The 9,607-nt window shown below is 51.8% G+C and overlaps 1 protein-coding gene across 1 annotated transcript; it reads right to left on the bottom strand.

Annotated features, from left to right (window-relative positions):
- Positions 1 to 1,990: 1,990 nt before the first annotated feature.
- Positions 1,991 to 6,893, bottom strand: LOC140900737 (aquaporin-5). Its single transcript, XM_073318463.1, has 5 exons — positions 6,531 to 6,893; positions 4,823 to 4,987; positions 4,276 to 4,359; positions 3,557 to 3,738; positions 1,991 to 2,021 (listed from the first exon to the last, which is right to left on the bottom strand). Exons 1-5 carry the CDS (start codon positions 6,891 to 6,893, stop codon positions 1,991 to 1,993), a joined length of 825 nt encoding a protein of 274 aa, XP_073174564.1.
- Positions 6,894 to 9,607: the final 2,714 nt, after the last annotated feature.

Genomic DNA, 9,607 nt, shown 5'->3' on the forward strand with positions numbered 1-9,607 from the left:
CCCGTGTGGCTTGAAGGTTTGTTTCTCTCACCAACAGAAGTTGGTCCAATAAAAGAGATTATCTCACCCACTTTCTCTCTCTAATACCCCGGGACTGACATAGCTAGAACTAAACTGCATAGGATTATAGAAAACATAGGCCATGCAACTGCTAGAAATATATATACAATATAATGTTGTATTAATATTGTGTGCTTAATGTATATTAATATACATGGTGTGACTAATACATATTGATAATGTGATATATTTATAATTAGCCCATCCTATATTGATCAACACAGGTCTGGAATAAACAGCAGAAGGCAGTGATTCTCAAACTTTTGTACTGGTGACCCCTTTCACATAGCAAGCGTCCGAGTGCAACCGCCCTTCTAAATTAAAAACACTTTTAAATATTAAACACCATTATAAATGCTGGAGGCAAAGCGGGGTTTGGGGTGGAGGCTGGCAGCTCGCGACCCCACACGTAATAACCTCACGCTCCCCTGAGGGGTCCCGACCCCCGGTTTGAGAACTCCTGCCAGAAGGGCTGTGGGGCACGATTGAGGGGTACTGGCACAGCTGTGTGTGGGTGTGGAGGCTGAAATAGCAGAGGGGCTGTGGGGGGAGGGGCATTGGCAGGGCTCTGTGGTGAAAGCCCAGGAGTGGGGTAGCAGGGGGGGTATTCCAGGTGAGGAATGAGGTGCATTGGCCAATGCAAATGGCAGAACTGGAGAAGCAAGCAAACTGCGGAAGGTCCGGATTAAGGTGGGTATTTGGCTAAACTGCAGGTGTATGAGCTCAGGACTGGCAGGGCAAGAGGGTAGGATTTTTGGGTTGGGATTAAGGTGTGTGTTTGGCCGAGTTGTGTGTGTCCTGAGGCCAGGGCTGGAACAGCAGAGGGTCTGGCTGCTCAGGACAAACTGGGAGAGCTCTTGAGGGAGGCTTGTCCAATGTATGTTTGTGCTTAGGGTTGCTAGTTTTGGTTGGACCTCTTCCTGGAGGTTTCATCACACGATGTCCTCTTTAATTAAAGATTTCTCTTTAATTCCCTGGCAACTCCGGGACGATCCTGGAGCGTTGGTAACCCTACTTGTGCTCTGCCTCTTCGTTCACTTAATAAATGCCCTCCAAAACATACATATAAATAATCCTCTGGCGATTGTTGCACCCTGGCCTCAACGCCAGCTCTGAAATCTCATCCTGTGGCGAGCAGGCCTAGCACAACATCAGACTCCTCTTAGCACATTTAGAGGGAGCATTGCCCTGTGGGCAGGGTGTGGGACAGTGATCTTGAATTCCAGTCCCAGCTCTGCCGTGCAGCTGCTGAGTACCTAGGCCTCTATTTTTTGAGTGCCCACTCAGGACACACCTTGGATTTAATTTGCAGAGGAGCTGAGTGCCCACAATTCCCCTGGAAATTAACCCATGGCTGTGCCTCAATTTCCCCATCTGCAAAATGGGCTTAATGGAGCCTAGCAGGGGTGTTGCCTAGGGTTAGTGCAACACATCCTGGAACAAAAATGATCAGCTGTGCTTTCAGGATTAACCCTTGGTGTCTTTTATTGACAATAAATAATACAATACGTTACAGAGATTCAAGTACAATGTCCAAAATCATATCCTTCATGCACCGAACAAACAGGAATCGCCAACACCAGCGAATGCAGGAAAGAGCAGCTTCCCCCGGGGATAAAGGTTTGGGACATAGGATGCACCACGGGAAAAATATATTTTGCCGCAACTGTCTGTCGATACCAACCATGCTGGCCCTTAGGCCACATCCCATCCCTTTCTCCTCCCCTGCTCTGGGCACCCAGTGCTTCCATGGGGTTTAATGGTTGCTCTGGACGCAGGAGAAATGCGGTCTCCGGTCTGTATCGTGCTCTTTTGTGAAAGGTCAGGCCTACGGCTGTATGGAGGTAAAGACGCAGCAGGCTACCGAGGAGAGGAGCGCGTCTGAAGAAGCAGCAGCATCCTCTGCAACAAACCACCTAGTCTTGCTCCTTTACGCTTGCTGTCTTGCCCTTTCCAAGGGCCTAAGCAGAGGGTGAAGAGAAATTCAGACAAAGGCTATTTCCCCGGGTTAACTCCTTAGAGCTTAGTCAGTATTATGTGGTTCTCAGGAGAAGCTTGGGAAGGGAAGGAAGGGGAAGAAAACAAGCAGAAGCTGGGGGTGTGGTTGGGGCTTACGGGGATATGCCGTCAGGACTATGGAGCAAGCTAGGACTGGAGGTTACAGGCCTTTCCCAGATCCTCGGGCTACCTCCCAATTGGGCAGTTGTGACCTTGTGCTTCGTGGCTGGGGAACAATCGAATTTCCAGCCCCGCCAAGAAGATGCCGGGCCCTAGGGATGACAGAAAGACTTGGGCCCATTAATCTCACTCATCTGCCCGGCCCTTTCCCCCCTTTGCTGTGTCTCCTTCCTTCTGTTCCCCTTTCTCTGTCCCTCCCCCACTTCCCATCTCTGCTGTGCCGTGGGGTATAGTCCTACACAAAAGTCGGCTGGGGGGGGAGCCCAGAGACCTTCAGCTGCTTGGGTGGAGGTGGGATACCCAATGCACGGAGGTGAGGCCTAGTCATACTCTAAGGCAGAAGCTGAATAATCTAAAAGGCCTTGTGCTTGTTTCTCATGGACTTTTTAATTATCCCCACCCCCCAAAGCCAATTATGGGGCTACCAAAATGGGAGATCCAATCCCTTCAGGCCAGGCTGTCTCTAAGAGATTCCCACCCCACCCCACCCCACCCCACAAAGAGCTACTGAATATCTCCTTGACCCTGCAGAGGACGGTCCAGGTTTCCATCATCCAGGATCATGAGGGGACCCTGTTAAGTTGATCCTGTAAGTGAAAGATGAGGCGGGCGAGGTAATGGCTGAGAGAGACAAGCTTTGGAGCTGCACAGAACTGGTTTTCACATCTGGGTTTGCTCAGGTAGAGCTCCATGTAGCTCAGAAGCTGGTCTCTCTCACCCACAGAAGTTGGTCCAAAAAAGCCATCACCTCGCCCACCTTGTCTCTAATATCCTGGGACCAACACAGCTACAATACTGCACGGCACCCTGTTGGGGCACCCAGGGAGCATTAAAAGAAAAATCAGTGGAAATCACCCACACCCATTTGAGGTGGGCTGTGAAATTCAAACCGGGTTATCACCTCCACCAATGCCCCCCTCCCCCGCTCCAAAAATAAAAAAGAGAGTCTGGGGGTATTTGGATCGGGGGAAATGTCCGGATCTGGGGCTCGTCCCAAAGACAAAGTCAAGTAGTTGAGGCACAATTGAATAATGCTAAAAATCCTGGCACACCCCAGCCATTGACAAGCCCTTCTGAGGCGCAGTGGGTCAATGCCAGTCTGGCCTAGGGCTGATGTCACACCTTCTGCTGGGTGTGGGTCTCTATTCTTTGGCCAGGAATATTTGTATCAGTCACCCACACAATTGCAGGGTATATGCACAGATATCACATGCACCCTTCTTTTGCATAGAGAGACTATTGGTCTTTGGGGTGTGAGGCCACAGATTGAGAGTCTTGGCTTGTTCTTTGGTTTTTCCCTTCCAGCTATTGCTCTTACGGGGAGGTCAGCTCCATGGACTTTGTCCTTTGCTCCTTCTGCTCTTCCCACTCCTCTTCTGGCTCGTAGGTGCCTTTCACGATGGCTACCCTCTCGGACATGTTCAGCGGATAGGGGAACAGGAAGTAGTTGTACAGCAGGGAAGCCAGGACTGCACCGATGATGGGTCCGAACCAGAAGACCTGGGAAGCCAAGGGTAGAATGCTAATCTCTAATCCTTCAGTAGCGCTTTCCAGCTGTAGATCTCAAAGCACTGTACGAAGATTGGTATCATTATCCCCAGTTTACAGATGGGGAAGCTGAGGCACAGTGACGTGACTTGCCCCAAATCACACAGCAGGCCAGTATTCGAGTCAGGAACAGAATCCCCATGTACTGAGTCCCAGCCCACTTCTCTATCCGCTAGGCCACACTGCTTCCCCACAGCGAGCCGTGGGAAAGCCCAGGGGATTTTTCCTTCCATGTTCATACAGCACCTAGCGCAGTGGAGCCGTTGGCCTCTAAGTGCTTCCTTAATGGCCCCCTTCAGTTGTCGTCTCCTAGCAGGTTCCCCTCCACTTCAAATTCCTTATACTCAAACACCCTCCCCCCACGTTCTCAGCCCTGACCTCACTTGCTCTTGAGCTGCCAACGACCAGTGGTCCAGGCCCTGCCAACCAGCAATCAGTGTGCTGCAGACCCCATGCTGCGAGCCACTGTTACTGGAGGGGCATTCTTACCCAATGAGAGGTGCTGAATCTTTTCACTACAACGGCAGGTGCAAAGGATCGGGCGGGGTTCATGGAGCAGCCGGTGAAGTAGATCTGTAAAGGGACATGGGAATTAAGACTGATCACGTTTCCCTTCGGTCTAGTCCTTTTGCGACCGGGGCATTGCTCCAGGTGCGGCTGGAGGAATTGGGGGCTCCCCCCACAATCAATGCTCCTGCCCTGCTCCCTACAGCACCCCCTGCTGGGAGAGGCTGGGACTGGAATAACTGGACGCTTCCCACAACCAGCATTCCTGACCCATTCCTTACAGTGCTGTTCCATGCACCATTCCCTGGATTCTTGCTGGGATTGGAGCAGCCCTCATTTCCCCCTGCCCTGCTCCCTGCAGCATCCCCTGCTGGGAGAGCCAAGGGCTGGAGTAGCTGGGAGAATCCCCCAATAGCCTGCCCTTCAGCCCAGCTACTTACAGCGCCCCCGACTGGGAGAGGTTGGGATGAGAGTAGCTGGGCCAGCTCTCCCAGGGCCAGCTCTCCTGCCCGGTGACCCAGACACTCACCCCAACCAGGTGACCCAGGGTGACTGACAGGCCGATGGACAATGCTGGGGAGCCTATGGCGTCAGTCCGGCGTTTATCCGTGGAGGCAAAGATGCACATCACCAGCTGGAAGGTGAGGATGATCTCGACCACCAGCCCCTGGCCTGGGGATGTATTGTTGTTGAGCTGCACGTGAACAAGAAGGATTGTGAATGGCTGCTGAGCTGAGCCAGACTGAAGGGTTTTGCGACCCCCTAAAAAACACAGGGGATTACAGTATCCCCCCCCCCCACCCCATTTAAGTTCCTAGCAAGGAGATGCCACTGGGTCTATCTGATCTATCTATGTATCCTCCATCTACTCCCCTCTTTCTGAAAGTGCATTTCTCCCCCTAGGCATTTACAAATCACTTATCACCTTCAGATTTCTCCCTTTGCTAACACCCAAATTGCCCCGGAACAGCCAGACACACTCCGCTCTTCAGTGAGTGAGGGCATGAGCAATACATGGAGGAAGAGGTGAGGACTGGGACTGGGGTAGGATCCCCCTAAACGGGGACTCGAGGGGGGAACAGCAGGGATCCAGCGGGGATGCCATTGGGGTGGGATGGGCCATTACCACCTGATGTCAGTGCACCTGTTTTCATCTCTTGCCAGCTGCGTGGCAGAAGGATCCAGCCCTATTGGGCTGGGATGAGGCTGAGGCCCAGTTAGGGGGAAGTGGTGAGGAAGCACTGGGAAATGAAGGGACACAAGGCACAGTTATCGGGGGGTGGGGGGAGTTTAGGGTTTGGAGGGGCACAGAACAACCAGTGAGGAACACACAGCCCCTGAAAACCCTCCTTCGAGGCTGAAGGCTCCAAGAATCAACACCTGCACAGCAACTGGTCCACCTCAGACTGGTCTGAAAGGGGGCTGGAATCCACCTCCTACTGGTCTAACTGGGGTTCCCATCATCCACACTCCCCACATCCACACTCCCCACTGTTGATCTAAGAGATCTCCCAGTGCCCCCAGATGGGTTTCCAAAATTTCCCTCACGATGTTCTAAGTGGGCTTCTAATCTCACCCTCTCCTCCCAAAAAACGAAGAGCCCCCCCTTCCTCCTCCAATCTCTCCTCTGCTGGTCTAAGTGGTCTCCCAGCTACTTTCCTCAGACTGGTCATACTGGAAAAAGAGATCTTCCAACCATGTTCCTCATACTGGTCCAAGTGGGTGCCTATCATCCCCTCCACACTGGTTTAAGGGGGTCTTCCAACCTCCTTCCTCTGACTGGGCATACTGGTCTAAAGGGCTCCTAACTCTCCCCCCACCCACACCCCCACACTGGTTTAAGTGGGTTCCCCTCCAGTCCTGGCTTAGCTCCTTTCCCTGCTCTGATCTCCCTGGCTCCAGGAAGAGAGGCTGGAGTCAAGCCCATCTGAAAGGTGCTTGTGACTTACTTGTGCCCTCCGGATAAGAGAAGCATGTAGGGAAAAAAACCCACCTCATTAATTGCACAGCACAATAAATCTGTGCTGTCAGCACCATGTCAGTTATGCTAAGACTGCCGGCATGGTGCTCCCATCTCTCTCCATCTGCATGGACATAGGTATCTCCAGCGCCAGGGTGAACCGGCCTTCATCAACCCTCGTGGTGGGTCCGATTCCTCACACAAGGCCGGGAACCCATGCGTAGGGTTGCTGAGGCCCTGGGCACAATTAATCATCTGTGGGCAGGAAGAGACTTACCGCATTGATGGCCAGGTTTCCACGGGTGTTGCTCGGGGTCACCAGGTAAAGGATGCCTGCCCCAGCAATGGCCCCCACTAGCTGGGCCACCATGTAGAACGCTGTCCGAAGGAAGGAGATGTGGTTCCCCACCAAGAAAGCGATGGTCACCGCCGGGTTGATGTGCGCACCGCTGACGTGACTGAACATCTGGACCATGGTTCCGATGGCCAGGCCGAAAGCCAGGGAGATCTGCACGATGCTCGGCAGGGCTGAAGGCCACTTCAGGGCTGAGCCGAGGCCGAAGAAGACGAAGATCATGGTGGCTAGGAACTCGGCCACTATGGCCCGGAGAAAAGCCATGGTGCAAATTTCCTTACACATGGTGGGATCGGGAGGGGGTAATTGGAGAGAAAGGAGTGTCAGGCTTCTTCTGTCTGGGCTCTGCAAACAACAGCCAGGCGCAGGGCCATATATATACAGGAGCAGCAGGTAGCTGCATTGCCAAAGTGGTGGGTGGAGTCAAGGAATTGGCCAGCCCGCCTGGGCAGCTGGAAAGGTTTACAGCTGAAAAGAACTTCAGCTCCTCTCAGAGAGTGAAGGACTCAGCTGATTGGCAGTGTTTCTTTCCTCCTCTCTAGACAATAGCCCCCTATCCGATGTCTTTGTGGTCGTTAGCATAACTAGCAGGTTGCCTCTTTGGGTCTGGCTTTTATTTTTGAACTGGAGCATGTATTTGGTTTTTTGCCTCCTTAGGTTTAAGGTGGCAAAGTCCTTATTTCTGGCCAGTTTCACTGCCTGGATGGGGGAAGCTCTCCTGGTCATTTTCTCCTCGCAGGGTCCATCCAGAGTGACTCTCGCTGCTGATTTACACCAGCATGTCTGAGATTAGAAGCTGGCCCTGGTGCTTAGCTGATGCAGGATGTTGCGGGGGGAGGTGGGGATTTGCTAGAGGATTTATATTGTGCAGACCAGCAATGCACAGGAGGAACTCAGGGATTAGAACTGGGACTTCAATTATGTAGAAAAAATGCTGAGGCTTTGCAGACCAGTCCCCTGCATGGCTGCAGTGGTTCTCCTTTAGGATACACGTAGCGCTGGGGGGTACACAGAGGTCTTCCAGGGCATAACGCAGCTCATCTAGATCTTTGCCTAGTTTTACAACAGGCTACATAAAAAAAGCACTAGCGAAGTCAGTACAAATTACAATTTCACACAGACAATGACTTGTTTACACTGCTAACACTGAAATGTAAGTACAGTATTTACATTCCAATTGATTTCTTTTATAATTAGATGGTAAAAATGAGAAAGGAAGCAATTTTTCAGTACTAATGCGCTGGGACACTTTTGTATTTTTATGTCTGATTTTGTAAGCAAGGAGTTTTTAAATGAGGTGAAACTTGGGGGTTCGCAAGACAAATCAGACACCCGAAAGGGGGACAGTCGTCTGGAAAGGTTGAGAGCCAGTGCTCTAAAGGGAAATATTTCCCTCTTTGCTGCTGCTCTGGTCCTATCCGGCAGGTGGGTGGTTGTGGGGAACAGAGGTTAATACACTTCTTGCCTCCTAGCTGGGGTTCAAATCCTGTCTAAGCGCCCTAGTGGAATGTGTTTGGCTGGGTCGCGGCCTAGGGCCCGGTGGGTATTTGGGCTTGTTCCCCGCACCACACGGCTTTGCTGTCTTAGTTCTGAAGGGGCTGAGCAGCGTTGAGGTGGGTCGGCAGATATGCAGGGGAGCTTGGGAAGGGAACAAGCTGGGTAATGCAGGCTGGCAGAGCTCTGAAGGGTGCCTAGGCTTGGAATAACAGCTGGTGCCACTGGGAAGGCGAAAAATGGCTGGCAGAGGAGCCCAGGACTGGGTCTGCAGCGGTGAGCTGCACTGGGTGGGTGCCCAGCAAATTGGAAGAGCAAAGGACTGGCAGCACCGGGGCAGGGTGCATGATTTGAATAGCAGGGGATGCTGCAGCAGGACAAAGGTATTGGGGGAGCTCAGGGCTGGAGTAGGAGGGAGGTGCTGGCAAGGGGGAGATAGAGCTGTCCTGGGTATCCAGGCACGTTGCAGGTGAGGCGCATTGGCAGAGCTTTTTGGAAAGCAAAGCTGGCTTGTCGCCTGCAAACACACACATACTTGACTCTACCCCCTTGGCTTTCGCAAGCCAGAGATTTACACACATATGGTAAATAAACAGAGCCCTTCTCCCCTTTGCAGGGGAGTGTTTGCAAGACCAGAGTACACCGGGCTGGAGAGGTGCTGTTGAGGGTTACCATGGGCTGTTCTGTGCAAAGGCAGGGGAATTCTGCTACTGGGCTTTCCCCCCAGCTACAGCCAATTCTCCCAAGTCTGCTCCTTAGAGGGACCCTCCTCCCACCCAACCCCTTCCCTGTCTGAGACCAGAGGTACCTCTAGGGCAGTAGTTCTCAACCTTTCCAGACAACTGGCCCCCTTTCTGGAGTCTGATTTGTCTTGCCTACCCCCAAGTTTCACCTCACTTAAAAAACTCCTTGCTTACAAAAAGAAAAGGAGTACTTGTGGCACCTTAGAGACTAACCAATTTATTTGAGCATGAGCTTTCGTGAGCTACAGCTCACTTCATCGGATGCATGCCGTGGAAACTGCAGCAGGCTTTATTTATTTTATTTTATTTTGCTTACAAAACCAGACATAAAAATACAAATGTGTCCCAGCGTACTCGCACAGAAAAATGGTCTTCCTTTCTCATTTTTACCATCTAATTATAAAAGAAATCGATTGGAATCTAAATCTTGTATTTACATTTCAGTGCAAACTACATTGAGCAGTAGAAACAAGTCATGGTCTGTATGAAATTTTAGTTTGTGCTGACTTGGCTAGTGCTTTTCCTGTAGCCTGGTGTAAAGCTAGGCAAAGATCTAGAGATGAGTCGAGGTACCCCTTGGAAGACCTCTGCGTGTCCCCAAGGGTATGCGTACCCCGACTGAGAACCACTGCTCCAGGGCACACCCCTTGCTAGGGTGACCAGACGGCAAGTGTGAAAACTCGGGACAGGGAATGGGGGGGTAATAGGAGCGCCTATAAGAAAAAGACCCCAAAATTGGGACTGTCCCTATACAATCGGGAC

The sequence above is a fragment of the Lepidochelys kempii genome, chromosome 20 (genome assembly GCF_965140285.1).
Source record: "Lepidochelys kempii isolate rLepKem1 chromosome 20, rLepKem1.hap1, whole genome shotgun sequence".
Taxonomy (NCBI): domain Eukaryota; kingdom Metazoa; phylum Chordata; order Testudines; family Cheloniidae; genus Lepidochelys; species Lepidochelys kempii.

Excerpts from the sequence above, each read along its gene's own strand:
- LOC140900737 (XM_073318463.1), bottom strand. The coding sequence starts at position 6,893 with ATGTGTAAGGAAATTTGCACCATGGCTTTTCTCCGGGCCATAGTGGCC. Across the intron at positions 3,739-4,275 it reads GATTCAGCACCTCTCATTGG|GTCTTCTGGTTCGGACCCAT; the intron begins GTAAGAATGCCC and ends TTGGCTTCCCAG. Across the intron at positions 2,022-3,556 it reads TCCATGGAGCTGACCTCCCC|GCCCTTGGAAAGGGCAAGAC; the intron begins GTAAGAGCAATA and ends CCCTCTGCTTAG.